Genomic DNA, 13,882 nt, shown 5'->3' with positions numbered 1-13,882 from the left:
CAAAAACGGTCAGCGCTTGTCACCATTTTGTCGAAAAGTGAATAATGAGGGCGCCCTAGCGAGAGGGCCCAACAACATGGCTACATGGAGTAGTGGAGTTTTCTCTTCTTGTTTGTTGTTGCCACTTGATAAGCGAATCTGTGTGGCAAAGCAGCTCACAACATGTACGACGAATTGCGGTACCGTGCGAGCCTGAAGATCGTATGCCCTAGTCAGAGAGAACTATGGCTGACAGGCGCTGTCGTACGACACTGTCAAGCTGTCGTCGCTGCAAATTCTTCCGGGGGTCTCCCGGGGGCGGTAGGCACATCTTCGCACGCTGTGGTAGTATGGCTGGGAACGGACGATTAATCGAAAACGCATCGGAATGAAGTTTGCTTCCAGCTGGACACTGCTACACACGGCGACCTCCCGGCCTGGGAATGTTGACTGGCAGGAAAAGTAGTTTCCACGTGTGTCTCCGTGTGTTCCGAGTCAGTGAACGATAATAGGGTGTACCACAAGAACTGCTCGCAGAAGATAGTACGGTGGCCTTTGGAAATTGCTCCCGCACATCCAATGCTTTTTTTTTTCTTATTGATTCCTGTACTACGAAAAGACATTACCCTTTTTGTGGTCTCTTGCTTCCCCATTTTCTGACCCGTTATCGTTGCACGTACGTTCCATTCTCCCTTGTCGTCGTTTCTGGAGCAAATGATGGCACACACACACGCACACAAAAAGCAAAATGGAACGAAAATGTAGTTTGCGTGCCGGTGTTGACCATCGCGCTTGATCGAAGGGAAAATATAGGGCTTTATAGTTTTTGCCACACCACTTCCCTTCCTCCTCATTCTCTACACCTTCCCTTGCTGCGACTGGAATGTGTGCGTGGTAGCAGTGTAACGTTTTCACCGTTCAGCTCGTGGGGCTTCTTCGCGCCTCGTGTGGCGCCATCCACACACTACCCGTCCGTCAGCCGGTAAGGTGGAAAATGACAGCGAGTAAAAAGTAGAGTACGCAGCGGTGTGGTGGGGCTTTTGATGGAACGTGATTTTGTTTCGAGCTCAGGTTGGAAAAAGATTTTCCTTCTTAAAACCAAAAAAAGAAAAAACGTATTTTGAGCTAGTGTATGTACACACTTGAGTACAGCTGGTCGTTGGTACAATTTATTCAATTTGTGTGTCATCTACAGCGGGCGCGGGAGTTTGTTTGTTGGTGATTGGTGGTGGTGCAAGCAGCAACAAAAACCACATGGCAGGACTGCATGTAACTTCTTGCACGTTGCTTAAAGCTTGTTGGAGTGGAAAATAATAAAAACAAGCATCCTGCCTTGGAGCTGCTTTCAAGGTGATCTTCGTGACGTAGTGTAGCGCAGCAAACGCGGGACCGCTATATAAAGGCAATGGCTTTGCGTTTTTGCCACTGTCCAAAAATGAAGTCATCGCGCTTCGAGGGTCGCGTAACGGAAACGGCTTGTGTAATATTACGTGTGTGTGTGTGGGCTTTTGATAGCAAGACCAACCTTCTTCAGCAAAGAATAGCACATACTTAGCTACAAGAAATCGAAAAGATCGTTTTTGTGCTTTCGAAATCTGATTATTTGTAAAAAGATGAATGAGTTTTTAACTCGAATAGAAAGCGCAATCTTCATTTGAATAATTAATGCACGTCAGTGCCACCGTGCCAAGTGTCTTGAGTGTGGGGCTCAATGTATCATTTGAACGGCAGTCTCTTCATTTACGTCTGAAATATGATTCCTTTTTCGTTGCTGTTGCTACCTCCGCATCAAACGATTCAGAGGCATCTCCTCCACAACCAAAGCCATCTTTTCATTATGCAAAAGAGGAAAATTGAAACCTATTGCTGCTGCTGCTTATCCCAGCGGTGTGTGGAAGGTCTTCAAGCGACAGGAACAACGACGGTGAGAGGGAAAGGCCTTTGCGCACATCGGTGGCCCGACCTACTGAGGGCCCGGTTGCCATTTTTGGGCAGAACAGATATGACGATGTGCGTGGTGCAGCAGACGAGGACGATCGATGATCGAGTGGTGCCTTGGGGTAGGGTTATGGTTGTGCTGTGTTTGTTTGGCATCACACCGACAGTTTTTAAAGGGTTTATGACAATCCTGCGGGAGATATTTCGCTTAACGTAAACACAAACTATCCGTCCGGTGGCAAACACTGCTCGAAAGCATGTAAACCGATATTGGAAATGATGTGTAGGCTTTCTGTTTACAAATGTGTAATTTCTTTCGGGATTACGAAAAACTTGCAGCCTTGATGGGTGGGTAAGAGGTTGTCTAAAGATAAAGTTTCAGTAGCGCATCCTCTGCGATCAAGCCTAAATGCTTCTGCTGTTGCTGCTTGGCTGACGCGTAGGATGGCGTGAACAAAGCCCTGAGAGGCCACCCTCGTTGATTGAACGCCGTTTCGGTGGGCCCAATAATCGATTCCATGTGTTTCAGGCTTTCCAAGCCCGAGTGCACGTGCACAAAGCGCTGATGCAGCGCGATTTGCTGGCTGATTTATGCATCCCATAGTCCGCTTGCTGCTGGTGGCGGTGCTGTGGCATGCGAAAACTGGAGAAAACTCAATCAATATTTAAACGCGACTGTGAAGGAAGCGATTGCGTGGTGGTTTGCTTCTTTTAGAAAATCGCTTTATATAAGTCGTGTTGAAACGTGGGCGCATCGCTAGTAATTGCGTTATACTGGCTCGATGATGATGGCGTAAAATGTGTTCATCTTTTTATTTTGCATTGCAACACAACTAATTAGTGTTTGTTTTATTCTTTCTCTACTTTTAGGTAAGCATCGCTTGTTGGATCTAGTTGAAAATACGTAGTGCAATATTAGTGTTGTTTTACTGAAGTACTGCAGTGGTTGGTGAGTTTTTTTTGTGCAAGTGAAATTTGCTCTCTTCGGGTGGTGTGTGGTGTACATGAAATCCTTTTTAAATCTGATCCCGCAATATCACAAAGAACGAGTAGGTAGTTTTTACTATCTGGAAATAAAGATGAGAGAAAACGATCGTCAGGGCGTCAGCTTACGAAGAGATATCACCACAACTTACAATGCCAAACTGTTCCATGTTCATGTAGTAAAACTTGCCAGCAGTGATGCCAACTGGACTTTGAGCACGGACAAGAATTAGCTGAAGATCTTTCTGTATGTCGGTGGTTTGAGTTTCCCAGCCACTTTCGTAAACGGTATGTGCTACACGAGCACTCTGAACAGAAAAACAGAGAGAGAGAGGAAGAACTTAAGAATCTTCATAACACTGGCATCAAAAGAACAACTTACCTCGTACGATAGCTTTTCCCCAAGATAACAGTAGGCAAAGGTTTCCGTTGTGTCGAACACAAACAGTACGAAAAGATTCATAAAGTTCACATTGAATCCCTGCAGATTGAAAGCTCAGTGTCAAGTTTGATGATACATTCAATAAGGTTACTTGCCACATACCGATACGGTGAAGTAAAGCAGCATTGAGCTCCAGATCAATACGCATAGAAGCAGTTGCTGTAATAGCGCTAGTGACGTGATAGATTCTACCAGACTTGCACAGTTAAGTGCATCCTGATGCATCTTGATCACCGACTTCAACTCCTGACGGAACGTGTTGTCTTGCGTGACGGTTCGTAGCTTCAGTTGTACCAATTGAAAGTAAAGGGTACAGTAGGTAGTAATATTACAGATGGTTAGAGTCTTCACCGTGCCGGTAAAGGCACAGAGATACGCGGTAGGCGTCATGACGACACCGAAGATCAGGTAGTGCGTAGCCGAGGTGCGAGTCTGTAGTCCGTAGAAGTTTTCCTCCATTTGCAGCGTGTAGTGCATTGTTGCGTTTTTGTTCCGTACCGTACCGTAAAACGTGTAAAGCGTAGAAAGAAAAGGAGCTAATGCGTAGAAGTGAGCTGCAAACATCACTACGATGCAGAAGATTCTGGTTATCTTGTGTATCATGTCGTGCTGGGTCGTCAAATGCTGGACCACCGCGGCAGGTGACGCACGGATAACTGTAACAAATTGTGCCGGGTTAATTTTGCTTATTTTTCTAGTATGTTAAAACTTACCCGTTTGGGAGAAACTTCTAGCATGTTGAATGAACTCAGCCAGTTTGCGTCTGTTCAGAAACAACAGAAACATTCCGCAAAAGGAGTTGGTTTGGAAAATCAGCTCAGCGGTGCCAATGATCGTTATCTCAAGGTCGGGATATCCGAAGAAACACTTGGGCACTACTATGAAGAAAAAGTAGGCCAGCATAACCGGCAGGATGCGAAAGCGTTCCTCTGAATGATTGGTAACGCCAAATACCCGGAGCAGCTTGATGGAGATATGAGGCATGCCAGCCGGTTGCTCCTGTCTTAGGAAGTTCATCCTATAGTGATGGATGAGCGGAGATGATGTCAGTGTTGCGCGGCTGAAATTTGTACTGAGCTGCCAACAGGACTTTTGAATATAAGGAGCTGATAATTTGAATCCAATTTGCTACGTGTACGAGCGCGTTGTTACTATCACCAAGTCGATACGGTTGAATCTGCCCGGAATAAAACTAAGGGTATTAATTTTTGATCACAAACCCACTGTAGTGATGAAAAGGATTCGAGTGGACTTTGTTTCTAACCATGTGTAAGCAATTCCCAGTGGAGTTTGTGCTTTGTTGCTGGGTGCCTAATTTGCTGCAGCGTGTCAATAGTAAATTTTTGATCAGAGCACACCCATGGCAACAATCACACCAGCCATCGGGTAAATCAATATCTAGTTTTGCTTCATTTAACCGGTCAATTTACAATAAATCTCTCAGCAGGATAAACACTGAGTAGGTAGTTTTAAGGAGCTGCAGGGGGGTGGAGACAATATAGCCTTATTATTTTGAAACATTATAGAATATGTTGACGGAAAGCTGTTTATGATGATGTACCTTTGCGAATTGCTCCATGTTGATGAAGCAAAACTTGCCGGCGGTTATACCAATGGGCTTTTGTGCGCGTAGTAAAATTAGCTGAAGGTGTTTTGCGATCTCCCTCGGCTGTTGCTCCCATTTTCCGTTGTATACGGCATATGCGATCCGTGCGCTCTGTAAATGAGAATTTAAAAAATAAATACGTGCGTGTGATATGCTTTTAAGCAAGTGTGTTATGCAATAGGGGTTACCTCCATCGAAAGTTGAGTACCGAGGTAACAGTAGCCGAAGGTTTCGGTCGAAACAACCAAAAACAGCAACAACACATTTATCATGTGGCCGCTCATAGTCTGCAAGGTTGAGCATAAGAAGATAGCTGATAGATATATCTTTGCTAGTAGCAGTTTGTTCACTCACCGCGAATGTAAAGTACAGTACCATAGAGCTCGACATAAGCACGCACAGGACAATCTGCATCAGCATGATCGGGGATACGATGGTTTCCAACAAATCAGCACAGCACAGTGCCTGCTGGTGCATCGCAACGATCGTTCTAATGCTGTCACGATCAGACGGAACTGTTCGAGTTTGGTATTGCAGTTGGAGTGCAACCAGCCGAAAGTAGACGGTGCAATAGCTGGTGAAATTGAAGACGATCATAATTTTGGCACATCCAACATATGCACAGATGTACGACATCGGTACCATCGGGATGGCGAACATAAGATAGCTTCGCAGTGAGGAACGAATCTGCAGACCGTAAAAATCTTCCTCCATATGGAGCACGTACTGTGCGGTGGTGTTCCGATGAGCAGCCCGAACGTACGACCAGAACGTGGCGCAAATTGGTGCGGTAGCAAAAATGCTAACGGTGTACAAGATGACTAGACAGTAATATCTGGTCCATGTGTGCATTCGCTTGTGATGGGACGTTAGCAGCTGGCGCATATCAGCCTGGGCGAATTGGAAAACTGTCACGGAATAATAATATATTGTAGAAGGACTAACACACGCAATGAGATAATTTTTGAAAGTGCATTGCCTACCTTCGTCGGCGATAGTTTGACCAACTCGAACCAAGCACTGTAACTGTTTGCTACTTACCAAAACCAGTAACAAGCCAGTAAAGTTGTTGAGCTGAAAGAATAGCTCGGCCAACCCGACGACGGACGCCTCGAAGCTGGTGTAGCCGCAGAATAGTTTGGGAATCGCGATGAAAAAAATGAACAACAAATACACTGCGGTGAAGCGATGCGAAAATGTTTCTCCATTGGCAATTCCTACGGCATGAAGCAGTTTTAACGCGAGATGTGGCACTCCCGGTGGCTTGTGGATGGTGAAAAATCGTCTCATTTTTCTGCTAAATAGTTGTTGCTGAATGTTGAGACACTGGCTAACTGAAGCAAGCTTTGTTAAAATTTAACACACTCAATTCGTTATGCGTGATAACATCAAACGGGGTTTTGCTGCAAAAGATAATAACCGTTCAAATCATTACGCTGTTCTATAATGCATGGAGCGTGTGTGACAGGTGCAAATGTAACCCGGGTCGTTGAGATTAGCGATTGGAGTGCATCGTGTTTGAAGTAGAACGCATTTTAAATGTGCTTGCGTAACCGCTGTTGGCATTGATCCATCAACACAGCGAAAATTTAATGCGTTGTCTTGACGACCTGGAAAATGGAAACAATAAACTCAGAGAAGTCGGTAAAAGATTTTTAACCGTACCTTAAGCAGCTAGAATGAAAATGGTCCAGTATTTGATGTCGCTCAGAATCGGTATCTATATGGCCGTTCCGAAGATAGAACGCACAGAAACGAACTTAAAACTGATCTCTTAATATGACGTAGATAGAGTAGGTAGTTTTCACTATCTGGAAATAAAGGCGAGATCATCGTGACTGATCCAGATGAGATATCTTTTGTTCCTATACAACATACAATGCCAAGTTGTTCCATGTTCATGTAGCAAAACTTGCCAGCAGTGATGCCAACCGGCCTTTGTGCGCGCGCGATAATTAGCTGAAGATCTTTCTGTATGTCGGGAGTTTGAGTTTCCCATCCACTTTCGTAAACGGTATGTGCCACACGAGCACTCTGAACAGAAAAAAAACCGTTCAAAAAATCTTGAACGTCTCTTTCTTAGTGACATGACGATGGATCACTTACCTCGTTCGATAGCTGCTCTCCAAAATAGCAGTAAGCAATGGTTTCTGTTGTATCAAAAACGAAAAGGACGAGAAGGTTAATAAAGTTCAAATCGAATCCCTGTAATCGAAAGCTTAGAGTCAGTTTTGATAAAAGTTGATACACGCCTACGATGAGTTTCATAGGTACCGATACGGTGAAGTAAAGCAGCATTGAGCTCCAGATCATTACGCATAGGACCAGTTGCTGTAATAGCACTAGTGACGTGATAGATTCTACCAGGCTTGCACAGTTAAGCGCATCCTGATGCATTACGACAATCGACTTCACCTCCTGACAGAACGTGTTGTCCTCCGTAACGGTTCGCAGCTTCAGTTGTACCAGTTGAAAGTAGAGGGTACAATACATGGTAATGTTACAGATGCTCAGAATCTTTACCGTACCGGTGAAGGCGCAGAGATAAATGGTGGGCGTCATGATCATGCCGAAGAGCAGGTAGTGCGAAGTCGTCGTGCGAGTCTGTAGTCCGTAGAAGTTTTCCTCCATTTGCAGCGTGTAGTGCATGGTTGCGTTATCGTTCCGTACCATACCGTAGAACGCGTAGAACGTTGAGAGCAATGGAGTTAGCACGTAGAAGTGGGCTGCAAACATCACTACGATGCAATAGATTCTGGTTATCTTGTGGATGAAGTCGTGCTGGGTCGTTAAATGCTGGACCACCGCTAGAGGTGACTCTCGGAAAACTGTGTGATGTGAAGGAGACTCAATTATTTTACAGTTTTATCCTTACATCCATAAACTTACCCGTTAGAGAAAAATTTCGTACTTGTGTAATGAACTGTGCTAGCTTGTGTCTGTTCAGAAACAACCAAAACATTCCACAAAAAGTATTGGATTGGAAAATCAGCTCAGCGGTGCCAATGATTGTTATCTCAAGGTCGGGATATCCGAAGAAGCACTTGGGCACTACTATGAAGAAAAAGTAGGCCAGCATAACCGGCAGGATACGAAAGCGTTCCTCTGGTGGGCCGGTAACGCCAAACAGTTGAAGCAGCTTGATGGAGATATGAGGCATCCCAGCCGGTTGCTCCTGTCGGAGGAAATTCATCTGGAGTAATAGTGGTGGACGCTAGTAGTCGATGTCAGTGTTGCGAGGCTGAAATCTTTTCTTACAATGAGGTGTCAACTGGTTGGCACATTTCTATATAATACTCTTATAATTGGATTCGTGTGAATAAAAAGTTCAATGTGTGGCTTTAATTGAGGAGCATAGGTTGAATGTAATAATGTATGACCACAAACACACTGCAGCATTGAACAGGAATGAAGGCTCGAGCATTTTACAGTAAACTTTGTGATCGATCTCCTGTGAGTGTTGTGCTTTATTTCTTGTTGTCGATTTTGCTGCAGCGTGTCAATAGTAAATATTTGATTAGCGCTATTAATATTGTTTCTTCGACACCATACACCACACTAACACTAGTACATGTGATTCAAAATCGATACAATTGCAGAGCGTAAACATACGAAGTTAAATCAGATCCCTCAATATAACAAAGAAAGAGTAGGTAGTTTTCACTATCTGCAAATGAACATTAGAGACAACGTTCAGTGCGTCAGCTTTTAGAAGAGATATCACCACAACTTACAATGCCAAGTTGTACCATGTTCATGTAGCAAAATTTGCCAGCGGTAATGCCAACAGGCCTTTGTGCGCGCGCGATAATTAGCTGAAGATCTTTTTGTACGTACGTGTTTTGTTGCTCCCAGCCGCTTTTGTAAACGATGTGTGCTATACGAGCACTCTGAACAGAATGAAAAGATCAATAGAAAGAGAGAACTTAAGAATCTCCATCATATTGGCATAAAAAAAACTTACCTCGTACGATAGCAGTTCCCCAAGATAACAGTAGGCAAAGGTTTCCGTTGTATCGAACACGAACAGGACAATCAGGCTAATAAAATTTAGATCGAATCCCTGCAATCGAAAACTCAAAATGTGTCAGATTTAAAGGGTTTGTATTAGATGAGATCATCACTTACTGACACGGTGAAGTAAAGGAGCATTGAGCTCCAGATCAATACGCATAGAATCAGCTGGAGCAACAGCACCAGTGACGTGATAGATTCAAGCAGGCTTGCACAGTTAAGTGCATCCTGATGCATCTTCACAACCGTCTTCAACTCCTGGCGGAACGTGTTGTCCTGCGTCACGATCCGTAGCTTTAGTTGTACCAGTTGAAAGTAAAGGATACAATGGATGGTAGTGTCACAGATGGTCACAGTTTTCACCGTGCCGGTGAATGCGCAGAGATAGACGGTAGGCGTCATGATCATGCCGAAGAGCAAGTAGTGCGAAGTCGTCGTGCGAGTCTGAAGTCCATAGAAGTTTTCCTCAATTTGCAGTGCAAAGTGCATTGTTGCGTTTTCGTTCCGTACCGTACCGTAGAACGCGTAGAGGGTTGAGAGAAAGGGAGTTAGCACGTAGAAATGGGCTGCAAACATCACTACGATGCAATAGATTCGGGTTATCTTGTGGATGAAGTCGTGCTGGGTCGTCAAATGCTGGACCACCGCGGGAGGTGACTCTTGGAGAACTGTATCAATTATCACTGTATCAATTATATTACTATTTCTTTTTGCTATCCATAAACTTACCCGTTAGAGAAAAAGTTCGTACATGTCTAATAAATTCAGCTAGCTTATGTCTGTTCAGAAACAACAGAAACATTCCACAAAACGAGTTGGTTAAGAAAAACAGCTCGGCTATGCCAATGATGGCTATCTCCTGATTGGGGTATCCGTAGAAGCACTTGGGCACTACTATGCAGAAAACGTAGGTCATCATAACCGGCAGAATGCGAAAGCGTTCCTCTGGACGGCCAGTAACGCCAAACACTCGGAGCAGCTTGATGGAGATATGAGGCATGCCAGCCGGTTGCTCCTGTCGGAGGAAGTTCATCCGGAACAATAGTGATGGACGCTTGGAAACGATGATTTTTCAATAAAAAATGACGGTGTTATGAGCCTAAAACCTGCGCTAATAATGAGCTGTTACTAGCAAGATACTTTCTCTGTAAGTATTGTACTGATTGAATGCGAAGCTTGAATTTATCCAATGTAAAAATATGAATGTAATAATTTATGGCCTCGAGCATACTACAGTGGTGAAAAAGAATCGAGTACGTGGAATTTATATCTAACCATGTGCGTGTAATTGCTAGTGAACGTTATCTTTTGATTCTTGTCGCTGTATTTGCTACTGTGTGTCAGTATTAATTATTAACACTAGAACTAGTAATTAACAAGGCATCGGGTATATCAATATCTTACTTAGCTTTTCTAATTTATGGTTGCTTTGCATTAAATATTAATATTGCTTTTAAAATTGATCCCTCAAGACAACGAAAAATGAATACGTTGTCTTGACGACCTGTAATAGGGAAACGTTAAACAAATGGATTTTGTGTCATAATTAATCGATTTTCTGCCATATTTTCGCAGACGATTGCGACACTTACCTCACCAAACTGTTCCATATTCATAAAACAAAACTTGCCAGCAGTAATACCAACAGACCGTTGAGCACGTAGCATTATGAGCTGCAGGTCTTTGCGTAAAGCTGGAGGCATACCTTCCCATCTGCAGTCGTACACAACACTGGCGACACGAGCACTCTGAAAGGAAATAATGAATTAATGTCGAAGCCTGTTTGCCGATTGGATCAACCGCTAAATCACCTCGTCAGAAAGTTGATTACCCAAGTAGCAATATCCAAACGTTTCGGTTGTGTCGAACATGAACAATATAAACAGACTAATAAACTGTGTGTTAAATCCCTGGATGTGAGAGATGAAGTGAGTGGAGATTGAAATATCTGTGAGATAAGTATTAATCTGTTGCATTTTACCGCCACGGTGAAGTACAGCAGCATTGAACTCCACACCATTATACAAAGCACTAGCTGCAGTAGCATGATGGGAGCGGTGATATCATGTAGCAAATCGGCACAGCTGAGCGCACTTTGATGCATTTGAATAGCGGATCTTATATCACTAGCATAATTTTGAGAACGGCCAACCTCTTCTAGTTTAACCTTAACCAGCTGGAAGTAGATGGTGCAGTACTTGATGAGGCTCAGAATCGACACAAGTTTGGCTGTTCCGACGAGAGCACAAAGAAACGAAATTGGCACCATGATGGCACCAAAGATCAGGTAGTGGTCCAGCTTTTCCCGAACATTTAGTCTGTAGAAGCTTTCCTCCATGTGTAGGGTAAACTCCGGGACGGTGTCGTTTTCGTATGTGTTGTAATACTTCCAAAGGGTCGCAACAATTGGGGAGTAGCTGTAGAAGTTAGCCGGTACCAGAAGGGCGGTAAGGTACAGTTTAGTGATTTTGGTGACTTGGGTGTCCATCTTGGTAAGATATTCAGCAACTGGAGACGTTTCGCTAAGAACTTTAAATTCGGCATACTATTAGTAATAAGTCCTAAAACAAAAAATGGTAATCGACTTACCTTTCTTCGCGAAGAATTCTGACTGTCGCACAAGCTCAAAAATCGAATCACTATAGAGCACTAACAATAATACCCCAACGAAACGATTCGTTTGAAAGAACAGCTCAGCCAAACCGATGATAGATGTCTCAAAGTTGGGATATCCAAACGCAATCTTCGGTATAGCTATTGTAAGTAAAAATAGCACAAACATCGGCACGTATCGATATCTTTCGCTTTGCGTCTGTGAAACTCCAACCAGTCTTAGGAGCTTCAGTGCAATGTGCGGCACACCGGGCGGTTTTTCGATTAAGAAGAACCTCATCGCTGGTCCACTGATTGGTATATGATGTAGTAGGTCGTTGTTGTGACCACCAATGGGCTATATATCGTCGCAGTGACGTTTATTTGAAACTGGTCATTAAGTTAAACTACATGTGCATATTAACGTTCGATCGCATTCAAACGCTACAATCGTATTTGTTATACAGCAAAAAGCATATTTAAATATTGGCTGATAAGCAATCAAAAGTATTGATTACGAAAATCTACTTGTTAGCTATGTGCTTGGTTGGTAATATGCCCAACGGTGGTTTCTCATTCGTGCCGCGGTGCTGTGTGTTCGATCTATCCAACTGAAAGCTCTAGTGAATAATTAATTGCTGTCTAGAAAATGTCCTTCAGCAGAAGATAGAAAGAGTAGGCGGTTTTCAGGCTCTGCAACGTCAGAAGACAGTAATTATTGCAGTGGATTGTAACTAGAATATTAAATTTAGCACCGTACTTGTCCGTATCTGTTGTAATCGATGTAGTAAAACTTGGCCGCAGTTATACCGATTCGCTGTTGGCTTTGCTGTATTATTGGTACAACCATCTTCTGTAGCTTGACCGGTTGATCGTACCAATTGGTGGAATACATAGCCGTACTAATTTCAAGACCCTGTTCAATTTTGCAATAATGATTAAGTTTGTAATAGACAGCAAAATTGCTTACCTTCAACGTCAGCTCGTTCCCCAACAAGCAAAAGATGAACGTTTCCGTTGATAAGGCGATAAGCATGGCTCCCACGGCAATACCTTCAGCAGTTATTCCCTAGACAAAGAAAAACGAAACTGTTACAATGCGTCCAATATGAGAATTGTTACGGTGTGTCACTTTTATCAAACTGTACTTCACTCACACTTATCATAACATAATACAGCATAAAGCACCATATAAACACGCAGCCAGTAAATTGGGCCAACAGGATTTCCATCAGAATGTTCTGCAGCTGGCGGGAACACTTGATCACCAGCTGGTGAAGTTCGATAATTTCACTCAGCTCTGCAGTATACTGGTCAACGGGTCCGATCTGGCACAGACGCTCGATCTTGAGGACAATGATTCCCAGCACGGTCGAACAGAAGCGAATCAAACCGAAAAGCGTACCGGCCTTGGCGGTGAACATTACCAACAGGATGTAGAGGGCAAAGAACATCAGAGCTTGATGTACAAAACAGTGGCCAAGGTTGTAGTGCGAGTCTATCAAGTAGAGACGATTTTCAAATACGAGCGGAAATGCTGTGGAGCGTTCCGAATCTTTCGTGTAGTAGGTATAGAACATTCCTGCAATCGTGCTGCTGGTCATGGCAAAGACGATCCCATTTGTAAAAATGAAGTAATACTTGGTAAACTTATGTATTGCCGTGTTGAGTCTAATCAGGATCTGTTCGTAGTCTTCATTGAGGATAACTGAAAGGAATGAATAGTTAGCAAATAGAACTAACACCATAGAAATGTTTGTTTAGGAAGTAAAGTACGGATTAGTACCTACCGATTTCGGTAAAACGCTTTAGATTTTTAAGCAAGCCTTCCAAGTTGTCCATCTTTAGGGGCAACATAATGAAGGTGATGGTAGTGTTGAACGAAAACATACCCTCGGCGATGCTTCGGAAGCATTGAGGAATGGTTTCGTATCCTAGGCAGAGTTTAGGTATGAACAACGCAATGGAAAGGTAGGCGTAGATGGCGTAAAGACGGAACCGTTCGGACGGGTTCTTGTTCACTCCGAGCAGTGCCAGCAACATCAGAGGCAGTGGCAGAACCTTTAAAGGGTCGTCCAGTGGTTCGAACACAACCATCGTGTTTGGAGTCTAAAGAACTGATGTTGTCTTTAGGTTACGGACAGTGTAAGAATGTTTACGTCGTTTGTTTTTTTGCGACCGAATTTAGTAACCTGGCTGATAGTTACAAGCCGGTTGTGAGTTGTGTGACAAGCTAATGTCCAGTTGCACAGTTTGTTTGAGTGATATGCGGGCGACAAGTGACTATTACATACAATGTATGAAACATTGTGGATGTGTATTAGAAT

At 43.5% G+C, this 13,882-nt stretch overlaps 2 protein-coding genes across 2 annotated transcripts in view; one reads left to right on the top strand and one right to left on the bottom strand.

Annotated features, from left to right (window-relative positions):
- Positions 1–13,882, top strand: part of LOC1271296 (klarsicht protein) — a 191,108-nt gene that overhangs the window by 80,923 nt on the left and 96,303 nt on the right. The window lies entirely within an intron of this gene.
- LOC4578320 (odorant receptor 49a) lies at positions 6,902–13,652 on the bottom strand. Its single transcript, XM_061657954.1, has 3 exons — positions 13,346–13,652; positions 12,713–13,263; positions 6,902–12,624 (listed from the first exon to the last, which is right to left on the bottom strand). Exons 1-3 carry the CDS (start codon positions 13,650–13,652, stop codon positions 12,304–12,306), a joined length of 1,179 nt encoding a protein of 392 aa, XP_061513938.1. The 3' UTR covers positions 6,902–12,303.

This window comes from Anopheles gambiae, chromosome 3 (assembly GCF_943734735.2).
Source record: "Anopheles gambiae chromosome 3, idAnoGambNW_F1_1, whole genome shotgun sequence".
NCBI lineage: Eukaryota > Metazoa > Arthropoda > Insecta > Diptera > Culicidae > Anopheles > Anopheles gambiae.
This window is presented reverse-complemented; position numbering and strand designations above follow the sequence as displayed.